At 40.7% G+C, this 17,086-nt stretch overlaps 1 protein-coding gene across 3 annotated transcripts in view; it reads right to left on the bottom strand.

The window, feature by feature from the left end:
* The window catches only part of LOC138033183 (general transcription factor 3C polypeptide 1-like), a 102,734-nt gene that overhangs the window by 73,766 nt on the left and 11,882 nt on the right, over positions 1-17,086 (bottom strand). For all 3 annotated transcript variants that reach the window (XM_068880949.1, XM_068880948.1, XM_068880947.1), the window contains one exon: positions 16,475-16,718. In XM_068880949.1, the coding sequence (XP_068737050.1) occupies positions 16,475-16,718 (244 nt within the window). The remainder of the gene's footprint in view (positions 1-16,474; positions 16,719-17,086) is intronic.

The raw sequence follows: 17,086 nt of genomic DNA on the forward strand, positions 1-17,086 counted from the left end.
AAAGTCAGGATATCAGTTATTCAAATGGTACATGTACAACCATTTCTATAATACAACTCATTTACTGTGCGATTGTAATAATACTGGGATACACAGCTAATCATTGAAACGCAAAAGAGCATGGTGCCCAGTCAAAGCAGTTGAAATTCTACAGTAACCGGAATGCTGTTAACTGTGAGAGGAAATCATGCGAAGCTGCCCTCTGCAACTCAGAGTAAGGTGGAGAGCATGAAAAAAGACCCAAGTTGTGGTGATCAGAGGGGTCAAACGTGAGGGTTGTCCAATACTCACAAATAGACTCCGTTGGTGTTAGTGCTGATAAGATTGGTCTCCATCGATAACAATGGTACAATATTGGTACCAACAGAAAATGACATCATTCCAATGGTTCTACTGGTAAATAAGGATATCATTAAGGGGACTTAGATTATATTCTCATGTGGTCTGGCTGTGTACAGGGCAATTCCAATGGACCATTAGTGACAATGGTGTGATTGGTACCAGTAGAAAATGAATGATGTCATTCCAATGTCCAATGGTTCTAGTGGTGAATATCCATCTCATGAAGGGGACTTAGATTATTTCTCATGTGATCTGGCTGGGTACAGGGCAATTCCGATGGTCCATTGGTACCAAAAACACGATTGGCACCACATGAAAATGATGCCATTCCAATGGTTCTAGTGGTGACTATGCATCTCATTAAGGAGATGTAGGTTATTTCTCATGTGATCTGGCTGTGTACAGGGCAATTCCGATGGTCCATTGGTACCAATGGTACGATTAGTACCACTAGAAAATGATGTCATTCCAATGGTTCTAGTGGTGACTATGCATCTCATTATGGGAACTTAAATTACTTTTTTCTCATGTGGTCTGGCTGGGTACAGGGCAATTCCGATAGTTGATTGGTACGGTCCCATTAGAAAATGATGTCATTCCAGTGGTTCTCCTGGTGAATATGGATCTCATTAAGGGGACTTAGATTATATTCTCATGTAGTCTGGCTGCGTACAGGGCAATTCCGATGGACCATTGGTGACAATGGTATGATTGGTGCAAGTAGAAAGTGAATCATGTCATTGACTATGCATCTCATTAAGGGGACAAAGATTATTCCTCATGTGATCTGGCTGTGTACAGGGCAATTCTGATGTCCATTGGTACTGGTGACTAGAATGGACTATTACTTGGTGTAAAAACGAACTTGTTTTGCGTGGTTGGCTTATAGAACGAATAATATTCATAATAATTATTGCGTGTTTTTACTTGGTGTGAAAGCGAACTTGTTTTGTGTGGTTGGCTTATGGAACGAAGAATATTCATAATAATTGTTAGCGCGTTTTTACTTCGCGTAAATGCGAACTTGTTTTGCATGGTTGTCTGATAGAACGGGGAATATTCAGAATAATTATAGCATGCTTTTACTTTGTGTGAAAGCAAACTTTTTTTTGTGGTTGGCTTATAGAGCGAAAAATATTCATAATAATTATTAATGCCCAAGTCGCCAGTCGAGGGTAGGTGCCCAAGAAGCCTGGGGGCTGCAACCGCAGTCACATACCCAAGGCGCTAGAACACCCGACTGACCTGCCCAACCCGCAACCAGGCCACGAGCTTGCAAGTAGGAGTCAATCACTCATGCATGTTTAGCAGAGCTACGCATGTTCGAAGATGCAGATTTGAGCAACACCAAGGATGGGTCCAATTTCTTATCCGAAATCCATCCCGTATGCCAGAAGTCACAAATGCCACAGCTAACTTGTTGGGATGATGGCACAACTCTGCTTGAAAATGAACCAACTGTAATGGAGATAACGGGGCAAAAGAGACAACTGCAACGCTGGGCTTAACTGGAACTGAAACTGGAACTGACACTGAGACTGAAACTGAGACTGGAACTGAAACTGGAACAGGACAAAACAACTTTGCCAGCTGAGGCAATCCATTCGGCTGGCTAGGAAACGCAATCACATCATTTAAACTATGTACAAACACAACACTGGGCATACCTCGCTCATCAGTACTGTCCCCTTCTCCCTCCAGGGGAGGGGGAGCGGGAACGAAATCCAGCTGAGCGGGAAAAGGGGCAGTTAGCCTTGGTATGCTCTCCCTCGCAATTGCTGCAGTTGTAGCGGAACCTGCACCTCCCAAATGGCTACTGGCATTGCCCTCCATTCCAGGAATGGCAGAATGGTGGACGTGGTGGGAGTCTGGGCTGTCTGAGGAAGACTGAGGAAACCCAGAAAGAGAGGATGGCCTAGGTTGCAGTGAGGATGATGTTGGCGAACACAAATGAAAATTATACAGATCCAAATTCACTTTGGACCAATCATTAAGGCCCGAGGCAGCAGCATCCCTTCTGAAGGCCAGATCGTATTCAAGCCAAGCCAGACCTGGATATTGACAGGCTGTTTGAATAATGAGCAGCTTATACTTTAAAACTATAAAAGTTAGAGATAACAAGTTAAACCGACGTTTCGGAGTAGACATCACTCCATTATCAAGGTAAAAATGTTCTATGATGCTAAAATTACAGTATTAAAAACGATTGATGCTAAGAATTAACATAATAAGCACGTGCGAAATTGGCTATAAGAATACTTTAGCACGAATGGAATCCGATTGCACATTGAGGCTAGGCTTAAGTGTTCTTATAAATAACATTTCAAACACTAAGCAATCAAATTTGTTTTTACATTTTTTGAGCACCTCAAAGCGTTTAAGCAGGTCCCGAGGAAATTCAGGTCTCCTTCTGCATTTTCAGAGCAATGTTGACAATCGGTACAAGAATGGCTTGCTGAGAACTATGCTCGATCGAGCACACCGTTTATCTTCTTCTTGGTCACACTTCTCAGACGAATGTGACCGTTTGAAGTCAGTTTTCTCACGCCTAAAGTACCCGAAACAACTCGTAAATTCCACTATCAAACGCTTTGTTGACTCAAAGGTCTGCGACCAACCGCGACCTTTATCAACAGCCCAAGAGACGGATAACATGGTTCGAGTAGTCTTGCCATTTAAAGACCAAAACTCAGCAGAATTTGTAAAAAAACAACTTAAGGATTTGAGCCTGAAAGTAAACAAAACCATCCAGCCTGTATTTACCAGCAGAAAAATTGAACAGGAACTGAAAGTGAAAGAGGCAAAGCCGCCGATCATAAATCAGCAGTGTGTTGTATATAAATTTCAATGTGACCTTTGTGATGAAGGTTATGTAGGCTACACACGCGGACATTTACACAATCGTGTAAAGGGACATAAGCAACAGTCCTCGGCTATTGCCAGACACTATAAGAACGCACACGGGTCGATCCCTCGGGACCTGCTTAAACGCTTTGAGGTGCTCAAAAAATGTAAAAACAAATTTGATTGCTTAGTGTTTGAAATGTTATTTATAAGAACACTTAAGCCTAGCCTCAATGTGCAATCGGATTGCATTCGTGCTAAAGTATTCTTATAGCCAATTTCGCACGTGCTTATTATGTTAATTCTTAGCGTCAATCGTTTTTAATACTGTAATTTTAGCATCATAGAACATTTTTACCTTGATAATGGAGTGATGTCTACTCCGAAACGTCGGTTTAACTTGTTATCTCTAACTTTTATAGTTTTATGTTTTAAGAAATCTCTTTTAATACGAGCTTATACTTTGTCAAGTCTAACCAATGCAGGGGGTTAGAGGCACACAGGACCAGCTGGAAAATCGTAAAGGCCTCAGTCCAAGTAAGAATATCCTTAATTTTAACCTGCCTGCGTTTTGCATTGGACACAAGGAGTTTACCCTCCAGGAAGGTCTGTGGCTCCTGTTCCACAGCGCGAAGATTGACTGTAAGTAGATCCGCCAACTCCACGAACTGGCCCTCGATGATCTTCTTGGCCAATTTAGCCGGGACTGGTGCATGACCTAGACAAACAATGAAAGCCTTCTCAGACTTAGGCACTGACCCAGAATTACCAAAGCTTCGCAGGCTACTGGATACACTGGGAGTAGCGAATGGAGAGGTGATGGCGGCCACGAAGCGGGCTGAGCTCGAGTCAGTGAAGGCCGACACGGGAGAAAAAGAAGGAACAAAGGCAGGCAAAGTAAACGAACCTGATGACGCCCCAAAAAACCACAGACGAGCCACTGACATCACAAGAAACAGCAGTCGATCTGGAGGAGTTAGATGGAGTGATGCCAATAGAAGTGCCAGGGACGGAGGAAGGTAATGGCGAGGGGGCACTCCCTTGAATTGAAGAGATGATGGTAGGAAGGGTGCTTCCAAGCGTGCGAACAACAGCTTCCACGATCGAATCGATGGCTAAAGGCGCCACAGGGCCAGAGGGAGCCGTTGAAACCACCATCGGCACGGGGGACAATAAAGATATGTCCTCCGAACGAAGTCCAGCGGACAAGCTATTGTTGGTTGAACGAGGTGGGTTCGGCATGATGTCTAATCAAACACAAACCAGTGACAAGTGAGTTAGAGGCGAACCAAAAAACACGACAGCGGCTGAAGAAACCACGGTCGAGGAATGAGGAAGGTGTTCTTTATCCACAACTGGGAAGCCCTACACTAAGTCTGCCAAAAAAACAAAAAACAAAAACGCCAAGCTAACGTATCGGCGAGCACACTAGCGGTCCAAGTATGAATGAGTGACGAGCAAGTGAAAAACAAACCAACAGACATGACCGAGGCCGAGGAAACCACGGGCAATGAATGACGAAGTCCTTTTTTGACCACGCTAATGTATCGGCGAGCACACTATCGGTCCAGGTACGAAAGAGCGATGAGTGAGTGAAAGACAAACCAACAAAACACGACAAAGGACGAAGAAACCACAGTCAATGACTGACGAAATTTTTTGTCCACAACTGGAACCGCTACACTAAGCCCGCCAAAAACGCCACGCTAACGTATCAGCGAGCACACTATCAGTCCAGATACGAAAGAGCAACGACCGGGTAAAGACAAACCAACAAACACGACAGACCACTACTGGGAGCCGCTACACTAAGCCCGCCAAAAAACGCCATGCTCTCTGAGCGGCAAGCAGACCATCGGACCAGGTACAAGAGAAGGTAAGACGAACCACAACATGGCGGTGAAGACAACACGGAATGAAAAAGCCACGGTCTACGATCGAAGAACTGCTATTTCAACCTGGACAGCGACCGAGATAGCCAGGAAGCGAGAAGAAGAATGCTGAGAAACACTTAACTACTAATTCGACTCACAACGCCACGCCAGCTGAGCAACAAACATGCTGCAAACACATAGGACAACAACGCATGCACTAACCAGGAATACTGCTGGACAAGGTCAGCCCCAGGGCTCCAACAACCTTAAGACTGCTGCAAAAACTACAGAATGCATCAAATGCTAACAAACGCCTGCAAAAACGCTACTGACCAGACTAGCTCCCAGTCGTAAACTACAGTATGTAACTATATCAAACGCTACAGAACACACCAAAACGCTCAACAAACGCTAACAGACGGCCAAGACACTAACAACCGCCTGCAAAACACTACTGACCAGACTAGCTCCTAGTTGTTAACTATGTTAAATTTCATTTAACTATATTTAACACGTTTTTACTTGGTGTGAAAGCGAACTTGTTTTTTGTGGATGGCTTATAGAACGTGAAATATTCATAATAATTATAGCACGCTTTTACTTGGTGTAAAAGCGAACTTGTTTTGTGTGGCTGGCTTATAGAACGAGCAATATTCATAATAATTATTGCGGACTATTACTTGGTGTAAAACACGAACTTGTTTGGCGCTGTTGGCTTATAGAACGAATAATATTCATAATAATTATTGCGTGTTTTTACTTGGTGTGAAAGCGAACTTGTTTGTGCGGTTGGCTTATGGAATGCGGAATATTCATAAAAATTATTAATGCGTTTTTACTTGGTGTGAAAGCGAACTTGTTTTGTGTGGTTGGCTTATGGAACGAGGAATATCCATAATAATTGTTAGCGCGTTTTTACTTCACGTAAACGCGAACTTGTTGAGCGTGGTTGTCTGATAGAACGGGGAATATTCAATCGTACCAATGGTACGATTGGTACCAATGGACTATCGGATTTGGGAAAATAATTAAAGTCCCCTTAATGAGGTGCATATTCACCAACAGAACCATCGGAATGACATTCTTTTCTATTCGTACCAATCCTACCATTGGTACCAATGAACCACCAGAATTGACGAATCGTATCCCTTTGTGTATATTGGACATGACTGTCAAACGTCTGTGTGGTGTGCACTTGCACTATAAGGGCTTGGCAAGCCTCATCGACATTGAGGAAGTGGACCAGTTAACAGTCCCCAAGAACTTGCCAACAACATAGATGAGGCATTTCTTGAGCCTCTGTAGGAACCACCAACTGCAGCCCCTTGACATTAGCTCCCTGAGGGCAAGGACTCTGAGCCCCTCGACTACAGAAAGTGCACATTCTTAAGCTGTTGACGAAACTCAACTCCTCCAAAAAGTGTGGGCCTGTTAAGATATCCAAATGGCTACTCTCAGTGAAAATTCTTCATCTACTCTGTCAGCAAGATCATCATTGCATCTCTCCAAAAACAGCGACTTCCTTGCATCTGGAAACTCGCAGACATTTCTTGGCTTCCCAAAAGAAAGCAAGTACAGCAGTACAAGGAAAGGTTACGTTTATACAAACGTTGGCCGTGTAGCACTTATATTAAACAGAGTTAATTGAACAGAGTGTAATGTGAAGTGCTCGATTTCTATCCCATACGAACCATGTGAGCGTTAGCCCTACTGATGGAAATGGGCCCACACAAGGACAGAGAAAAACCGTCGGAGTTTTTCTCTGTCCTTGTGTGGGCCCATTTCCATCAGTAGGGCTAACGCTCACATGGTTCATATGGGATAGAAATCGAGCACTTCACATTACACTCTATTCAAGTACAGCTGTAGATGACTTAAAGAAGGATCTGAGCCCAATCTCGCTCACCGGCTGCTTGTAAAAGGTTGCAGAGGACTGCCTTGTGTTTGTTCTGTGTGAAACCAGCTGTCCTCAAGGTCTTGGTCACCCTAATCACTATGGTGCAATCCCCACCCAATAGTCTTAAGAGTTCCACTGTTGAGACTGTACTTTTCGATTACCAAAAACTAATAATTAATAATTAGCTCTGCCAACCAGTGAATAATCGATTTTTTTGTGTGACTAATATGTAGATGATACAATGACATCGGAAGTGGTCAGAGTAATGCTCAGAAAGTACACGTAGCCCAAGGACCTTTGGTCAAAGGACAAAAGATTGATTGCAGTTACAGTGTAAATAGCAAAAAGTGCATTAGGAATTTAAAAGTATCATTCACTAAACACCAACCAGTGTTCCAACCAGGAATCCTAGATGGGAAGGAACTAGAAGAGGTTATATACAATGTTGACAGGGTTCGTACGCTTTTTTTAACTAAAAATTCAAGGACTTTTCAAGCACTTTCAAGGACACATTTTCCATTTTTCAAGGACTCCACGCACTGCAAAATCAAGCGATAAGCAGCTGTTCATATAGCTAGTGTGCGCCGACTCTCCCATGCTTGAAATGTGAACATCCTTCATGCACACAATGCATCGTGCCTTGTGTTTGTCACCCTTGACTTCGCGTAGCCACTCTTTGTACAGTGGTTTCTGAAGCCACAAGTCGCTGAAAACACACTTTCCCATTGTTGTAAATCTTTTATTCGTGAAACAATAGCCGAACAAACAACACCCACGCAAACAACAGGAAGCACTCGAGGCACATGGCTTTTCGCGGAGAGAGCGAAGCCTACAAAACATTTCATTGGCTCTTAGAATTACAGACATTGAACCAATCAGAGCAATGAATATAACAAAGAACAGGAAAATGTACTCGGCGCTTGATGGACGTTCGGAGAGTTTTAATGATCGTTTTTATTTGTTTTGTTTTTTTTTTCCTATTATGCGTCGCTAATGTTCTGCCAGTAGCATATATTTTCATATTTGGCACTTTAGAATCTAGGATGGATGAAATTAGCTACAAGTTTCAAGGACTTTCCAGCACTGACTGCAATTTTCAAGGACTTTTAAGGCCTTGAATTTTTATTTTCAAATTCAAGGACTTTCAAGTACTTTCAAGGTGCGTGCGAACCCTGTGTTGAAGTGCAAACTCCTACATGTAGGCATAACTTTTACAAGTACATGTAATCTCTCTTGGAACGGGCACAACAGTGAAGTTGTATTAGAAAGAAGCAGATAAACGCTTGTATTTCCTTGTGCAGCTTAAACAGCCGTAGCCCGCTCCCAGAGATCTACAAGCAATTGCAAAAAGAGTCACACACACTCACTGTTCATAACCATACAATGCATGTTATTCAAGTCAGCGTGTTCCCAACCCCCCTTCCCCCCAAGCAAAGATGTTTCCATCTCCACTTGGCATTGAAACTAAAGGGTATCAACATTGAAAAAGGGGAGAGAGGAGGGAGGGGCCTTGGGGCTTTTCTTATGAACTGGAAGAGACAAAGGTAAACAATCTGATCCCACCAACACGTCAGCCAACTGTGGGTCGACTTTTTCAGATCTCACAGCCTCTCCAGGGTGCTTTGGTACGTCACTTCGTTGACAATTCTCAGCTCCGCTATGCCAAGGAAGTCTCTAGCCGCGCTGCATGCTGTGCCTGCAAGTCTGAAAGCACTGTTCAGGTGTCACTTCTTCTCATTCCGGGTAGAGCACCACCTGAATGCTGGAATTAAGCTTGGAGGCTTAGGGAAGACTGTGGAAATAGACAAGTCGAAGTTTGGTGACAAGAAAAAGTACAAGGGAGGGAGAGTATCAGAAGATTTGTGGGTATTTGGCATAGTGGAGCGAGGATCGCAGAAGGTGCTGCTCTTCTGTGTTCCCAACCGAACTAGAGAGACCCTAGTTCATTGTCTCATCACTACACATACATTGTACAGTATCCGACCTGGAACTGTCATCTACTCAGATAGATTCACCCCGTACATACCACTCAACCAGCTAGGATACATCCATCTATTAGTAAATCATTCCAAGAACTTTGTTGACCCCGACAGTGGTGCACACACCAATACTATCGAAGGCATGTGGGCTTTGGTCAAGAAGAAGTTGAAGTGGACGTGTGATACACTGTATGAATACATAGTTTACCCAGCTACTTGGATGAGTTCACATGGTTCCGGAATTTCGGAAAAGACCGAGCATTCGAGCAGTTGCTGATAGACATCGCTGTACAGTTTCCACTGCAGCAAAATTGCAATTAAAAATATTAAAAAGTCAATGATCAATAAAAAGTTTAAAGTTCTGAACCTTTTTCTAATGAACAAAAAATAAACATGTCAGTGAGATAAATATGTCGGCCGACTTGCAAATTAACTTCCCCCTTTGGTAACCGACTCTTGCCAAAACATCAGGAAGACGTACAATCTTGGACAAAACTTGTTGGGAAATCTCACGCTCTAATTTGTCTGTACGTGTGTGATAAGAATTAAATTCTTCCTACTTTGCCCCCTCCCTTCATTCCAATGTTGGCTAAAAAAACGGTCAAAGGCTTGCGCATTATTTTGCATCATATTATCACCATTGGTAAGGGGAAGAGGGGGTAAGGACTAATATACTTTTGAGTGCATGCCAAATGATGCTCAAGCTAGAATACTTCCCAAGAGTTTTGTCCAAGATTGTGCATGTACGTACTAGTGTTTCATTCTTAAATGGCCACTATTTGGTTATCACGCTTTTGGCGTTCCTTAAGAAGTTGTTCTTGCTTCCAACTGAAAGAAATAACAAAATTTGAAACAGTATTTCGACCAACGCGTCTATAGTGTGTCGACCAATGCATCAGTAGTGTGTTGGCCGATGCCTCGGTAGTGTGTTGGCCGACATGCCGGTACTGTTGGCCGATGCGGTGGTACTGTGTTGGTGGTGTGTCAACCAACACACGTCGGCGACGCGTCGGTGGGATCGGATTCTTTACATTTACCCTGGAAGAGTTGTTTTAGGAAGAAGAAGTGAATTTTCAATTCAGTGTCTCAACCTTTTTGCAACTGCTTGTAGTTCTCTTCTTTCTGTACCACATGCGTATGTACTTGTGTATACAGTAAAAGTTTTTATTACTCTTTGCCAGCCTACATGTACATGTGCCTAAAATGATGGGAATTAATTTTCCTGGCCAAAGTTATGGCTAGAAGATTGTGGAGACCTGCATTCCCGCTCTAAGTTTCTATTGTCAGTGTGGAAGTATTGGAATTTTCTGGAAAGTTCGCAAAGGTCAATATCATGCAATGTGTTGTTTCAAGAATTTTCTAGAACTGTGACTCATCAGTTTCAAATAGTTTGTGACGCGTAAGTTTAAAAATAGAGTTTATTGTAATAGCTGTAAATAGACACTTTTGGAAACTTCTAGCCTCTCTTCAGATAGTTATACATGTATAAGCGGCTCTCTAGTCAGTCAGTCAGTTGTTGTGATTCAGGACTTCATTGCCTGTCTGTGATATCCAAGTGATATTGTGTGACAAGTGACAAGTGATAAGGGATTTCCCCATTCCTGTGTGATTCTAGCATTCTACATGTACTGTCAACTTTACAGTACTGTTGCTTTGCGTGGAGCGTGATACTGTGAAAGAAGTCTTCAGGAGATTTTGTCAAAGAGAAGGACAGTACACTGTACTTTGCCTGTGGCCAGATAAGTGTAGAGAAGTATTACTTAAGTTAATTGTACTGAGATTGTACTGAATGTTGTTTGCAGTTAAATAAAATAATTGTGTTTCGTGGAAATAGCGAGGTTATTACATATCTTTCTGCCGGTGATTAGTTACCATAACACAATGTATTGAGGATTGGGCCGAGCATGGTACGGTCAGAGGAGCTAAGAAGTTGAGCTCCCAAGCAAAAGTTCTCTTTTTTTCGAATTGTGCATGGAATTCTTTTCGTTTGTGAAAAGAAAATCAAAGCTAAGTAGCAGTAGTAGCGATCGGTCCTCCAAAGAAACAAATTCACCAGAATCAAAGCGTTTAAAGGAGGGAGAAGACGACTTACACTGCCACGAGGCATTCGCCGTCGAGTGTAGTGCAGCCTCAAGCAAAGGAAAAAACGACGCAGTTCTTTCAGTTTTAGATATGGCCCAAGACTTCGCGTCAAAAGTGGACCTAATTCTCAGTAAACTTGTCAAATTGGATCAAATTGCAATTGAAATCCAATCACTTCGAGAGTCCGTCGAGCGAATCAACCTAACCGTCAAATCCCTTCAGCAAGATTGTGTTCGCGTCAAGCAAGACCTGAGGAAAGTATCTACTACTACACTAATCTAGAGCAGAGTGTAGAAAGCTTAAACAAAGATGTCCAAGAAGATAAGGCTAAAATGGGAGAGATAATAACAAAGAACGAGGAGGAGCTAAAGATACTCCGTTTACAACTTCTGGATTACGAAGTGTACCAGCGCCGAGAAAACTTACGTTTCTATGGCATCCGTGAGGATAGAGAGGAGGATACCAAAGAAGTCTTGTATAACTTTTTGGAGAATAATCTGGGAATCTCCAATGCTCGTAAAATCGAAATCCAACGTGTCCATAGGACCGGCAGAAGACCAAACAACGGTAAACCCAGAGGTATCATCGCACGTTTTCTCCGCTACTCAGATCGGGAGGATATTTTCGCCCGCTGTTCCACTCTTAGCAGAGAGAGTGACTTTGACATTGGCCCAGATCTCCCGAAACAAGTTGTTGACAGGAGGAAAAAACTCATCCCTAAAATGATCGAGGCGAGGAAGGAAGGAAAGAGGGCAGCTTTCAGTAGGTCACAACCTTATATTTTATTTGTTGACAGTGAGAAATTTTCTTGAAGCTGTACATATCATGCACAAGCATAAAAAACTCTGTGGCATCCAGGTAAAGGGACAATGCTCATTTTAAGAAGAAAAGGTTCCTTTGATTTCCTGAATTTTGCGTTGTTGGATAAAACAATTTATTAGTTGTTGTTATGATCGATTTTAAAAGAAACATTGGGGGCTCTTCTGGTGGACTATGCAAATAAGGAGTACTCTTGAGACGACCCAATACGACGTAGCGCTAATAAGTCTTTTATCACTGGCTACGTTTAAATCTTTTGTCTCTATGTTTGATGTGATGATTGTTTTAATGTTAGTAATTTTGCTTGTTGTTTTGGGAAGTGCAAATACCCATGGGAGTACCAGCTGCTGCTCTATTGTTTCTGTTTTTACCTTTATAAATATCAATGGATAGTAATAGCCTAAAGTTTAAAATAATCTCGCTGAACGTTCGAGGTATACGAAATTTTGAAAAGCGGAAATCAGTTTTCAATTGGTTAATGAAGCAAAATTCCGACATCTGTTTTTTGCAAGAAACATGCAACACTGAGGATATTGCAAATCAGTGGAAAAAACAATGGCCTGGAGACATATACTTCGCTCATGGCTCTACCCATAGTCGTGGGGTTGCTATATCCTTATACGCAAATCCTTTGACTTGAAATTGCAATCAATTCAAACCGATAAGGAGGGGAGATTTTTATTTATCAAAGCAACAATTCAAGATGAGCCCTTCCTTTTGGTAAATATCTACGCCCCCAATAGTGTCACTAGCCAGTCTTTGTTCTTTCAATCATTGACCGAACTTCTTGGTGACGAGCAATACCAAGAGACCAATCACAAATTATATTAGGCGGGGACTTGAATATCACTCTTGACCCTGATCTACACTGTTCAGGTGGAAAACCAGTGCTAAAAGAATCGGTGAAGTTTGTAGACGATATTTTGATAAAGAATGATTTAGTAGACATTTGGAGAATCCGTAATCCCGATGCTACAAAGTTTACTTGGAGGCAAAAAAGCCCAATAATTCAAAGGCGATTAGACTACTGGCTTATTAGCAATTTGCTACAAGACGATGTAGCTAATGTAGACATTGTGACAGCAATCAAAACAGACCATTCGGCAATAACCCTTAAAATTAACAGCTTAAAAGATCAACAGCGTGGTCCCTCTTTCTGTTCAATAACAGCCTATTAGAAGACCCCCTGTATGCTCAGTGCTTACGTGATGGTTTCCCAAAGTGGCTTGACAAAATTAATTATTGTGATGACTTGAGAGTTAAATGGGATTGGATGAACATAAAATTCGTGAGGAAAGTATATCTTACAGTAAATCAAAAGCTAAGGAAAGGAGAAAGAATATGCAAGATATTGAAAGAAAACTTAAATTTTGTGAGGAGAAAATAGCAGAAACGCCCACGCAGAAAAACTTAGCAAATCTTGCATCGGCTAAAGTGGAATATGAAAACGAGTACAATTACATTGTGAGGGAATCAATGATTCGTTCCCGTGCGACATCGCTTGAGCAAGGGGGAAAAAAAAGTAAATACTTTTTGAATTTAGAAACTAGAAATAAGAAGAAAAGTTGCATAAGAAAACTAGTTCGGGACAACGATGAGGAGACCACTGATTCAAAAACCATAATGAATGAAATATACAACTTCCACTCAGACCTTTATGATGAAAAGCCCGGAATACGAACTGACTATACAAATTGTCCCTTCCTTCAGAACTCTTCGTCAATTCCCAAGCTATTTGATTCAATGCGCGATTTGTGCGAAGGCCAGTTAACATACTCAGAATGTTTTAAGGTTTTGTCCACATTTAGTAACAATAAAATGCCTGGGAATGATGGGCTTACAATTGAATTTTACAAATTTTTCTCGCCAGAACTCGGGACGCTATTAGTGGATTCACTTAATTATGCTTATTTTTATGGTGAACTATCAAATTCACAAAAGCAAGCCGTAATAACCTTAATAGAGAAGAAAGACAAAGACAGGCGATGGTTCAAAGATTGGAGACCAATCTCTCAAGTTAATGTGGATGTCAAAATTGGTTCAAAAGCTATAAAGGTTAGAAAAGGTTTTACCTTACATTATTCACCATGATCAAAATGCCTTTGTCAAAGGGAGGACCATCTTCGATGCAGTGAGAACAAATTATTAGTGACATCATGGAATTCACAAGTGCGCGAGACTATCCGGGCATAATGACCGCTATAGACTTTGAAAAGGCCTTTGATTCTCTAAATTGGAACTTTGTTTCAAGATCATTAGAATCCTTTGGTTTCGGAACATCATTCTTAGCATGGATTAGAACATTTTATAAGAACATAACCAGCTGTGTTGCTAATAATGGCTTTTTCACTCCTTCATTCAAACTCAAACGAGGTGTTCGACAAGGCGATCCACTATCTCCTTCACTTTTTATCATAGTACTTGAATTGCTGGCGATATCTATATGAAACAATGGCCAAATTAAAGGTATCATGGTGGACGGGAATGAAATTAAATTAGTTGCTTTTGTGGATGACATGACATCTTTTGTCTGTGACAAATCATCCCATAGCGCCCTGTTTGACACCCTAGAGTTGTTCGGTGCATACTCCGGATTAAAGATTAACCAAGACAAAACAGAAATCCTCCTACTCGGGAATATACAGTTCAGAATCGGGGGTGAGTGAAATAAGCAAAGTTATAAAAATTTTAGGGATCAATTCTACAAAAAAATACTCGCTCTTATACAAGCTTAATTTCGAATCAATTGAGAAATCCTTGAAAGGATTGTTAAACTGCTGGGATTGGAGAGAACTCACATTACTTGGGAAAATACAAGTCATTAAATCGTTTGCTATTCCCAAGATCTTATATAAAGTTACCCTTATCTCAAGAAATAAAGAGTTCATAAAGAAAATTAACACCTTATTATATTCTTTCATATGGAAAGGAAAGGACAAGATAAAGCGCACAGCATTGATTAACTCTATTGATAAAGGAGGTTTAAAAATGCCCGATATTGAGTCAATGATCTCGGCTCAAGGAATAATTTGCATCAAGAGGTACCTATCTCATGAGCCAGCTACATGGAATCTCTTCTTAGATTTCTACCTTAAAAAAGTTGGGGGAAAAGTCCTGTTTTATTGCAATTTCAGCTATCCTCGGCTTCCTATAGCACTCACAGAGTTTTACAAAGAGTGTTTAGTGGCATGGACCTCTCTCAGCCAGGATAATCCTCTCTTAATCTCTGAAATAGCAAACCAAGTCATTTGGAATAACCGTTTTATTTGTATCGAATCTAAATCAATTTACAATCAAAGACTGATTGACTTCGGAATTGTTAAAGTTGGCGACTTGTGCGACTCAAGGGGAGAATTAAAGTCCAACAAGGAGCCATTACATTCAATACTTTCGCCAATAGAACATTTCTTACTCTTTAGTATTTTTAGTGCAATTCCACAAGAGTGGCAGAAAACTTTAAAAGCGAATAAACTCTCTGTCTCTTTAAATACGAGAAATATAATTCCAGGTGACTTTTATTTGCATATTAAAGGAAAAATTACTAACTTGGAGAAGCTCGACTCAAAAGAAATCTATGATAGTCTTATTTCCAAAATATCCAACACCCCAACAGCACAAAAGAAATACGAAATTTTCAACACAAATACCTTTCAGTTAGATTGGGAAAAAATATATTTACTGCCTTACAAAACTACCTTGGACGCAAAGCTAAGGGAATTCAAATACAAAATATTAAACAGAATATTGTATACAAACGACATGTTGTTTAAGTTTAAAAAAAGTCGAATCTCCTCTGTGTGATTTCTGCGGAAATGAAATGGAGACTTTAGAACACCTCCTCTTCTATTGTGTTAAAGTACGTTGTCTTGGGGGCGAATTGAAAGAATTGCTTAACTCGATAAAAATAACTGTTAATTCTTTTGAAATTAAAGACATTTTATTCGGAATTTTAGGCTCATCACACGGAGGTGTCCTACTTAACCATATTATCCTTGAAAGTAAATTTTTCATATATCGTAGTAAACTAACCAAGAAAGCATTAAGTTTAACATCACTAGTTGCCAAGTTTAAAAGAACTTTCGAACGCTTCATTGCGAGAAAAAATAATAAGTTAAACTTTCATTATAAAAAATGGAATCAATGGCTTCCAATGATAGAGCAGTAGCCGGTACCGAAACAATTTTAACGTCTCCCGAACTCTTGTAGTTAGTGTAATGATTCATGTAACTTAGTGTAGAGTATGTACTTTTATTCAGTGCTGTATGTAATTTGGTGCTTTTTATTCTCTTTTTTGTTTCGTCTTCTCATTTTTAGCAATGTAAGTAGCGTTAGAACTATGTTAGTCTTGTGAAACTCTGTTTTTTGTGTGTGTGTGTGTGTGTTTGTTTTGTTTTTTGTTTTTGTTTTTTGTAATAAAGGAATTAAAATAAAAATAAAAAAATAACGATGTATTTAGCAATGTTTTTAAATCGGTACTTAGCAAAGACAACAGGCTAAATTAATAAGCTGCTGCTTGACACTAAATTCAACCTAATCAAAAATAATTTACATTGTATCATGAACATGTGGAGGCCCATCCAAATGAAACAAAAAATTAATATGTTTAATGTTGTTACTCATGTTGTTACCAAACTAACCTGCAAGGTGATTAAGCCTAGCAAGCGTAGACCTTTTAGATAATGGAAAAGTGATTTGGCTTCCATCTTCAAAAAGTTCGAACTGATAGCTCTCTGCATGCGTCCATTGTATCTTGCTTGTCCAACATGCTCCAACAAGCAGTACTGCATGTCAATAACTGTCATGTTAGGATCACAGTGTGGTCCAAGAAGAGCTTTCTCTCGCAGCTCTTGTGAAGCAACCATCACAAGGCAATCCCCCCACCTGTTAAAAAAAGCAAAGATAAAGGCTATGTAGCTAAGATTTATGTTAGAAGTATAAAATCCTTGAAATTTTCTTATACAGTTAACGGCTGTGAAGGAGACTATGTACAGTACAGTTGTACATTTAGTCCAATGACCCCAGGGAGTGAGACTTTACTTTTCCAGATTTTACTCTGTCTAACGCTAAATGATTTTACTTGTTAACGGGGGGCAGTTCATTAGTCAATGGGTTAATGACTCCACATACTTGTACTCTGAAGCATAACTTTCAAATTGTTGACAGACATTGAAAAAGTAACCAATGAAGTGAATCAAAATCAACCAATCACAACCAAGGATGTGACCTAATCACCCTTAATCTTCTACGCT

Source organism: Montipora capricornis, chromosome 14 (genome assembly GCF_036669925.1).
Source record: "Montipora capricornis isolate CH-2021 chromosome 14, ASM3666992v2, whole genome shotgun sequence".
Taxonomy (NCBI): Eukaryota; Metazoa; Cnidaria; class Anthozoa; order Scleractinia; family Acroporidae; genus Montipora; species Montipora capricornis.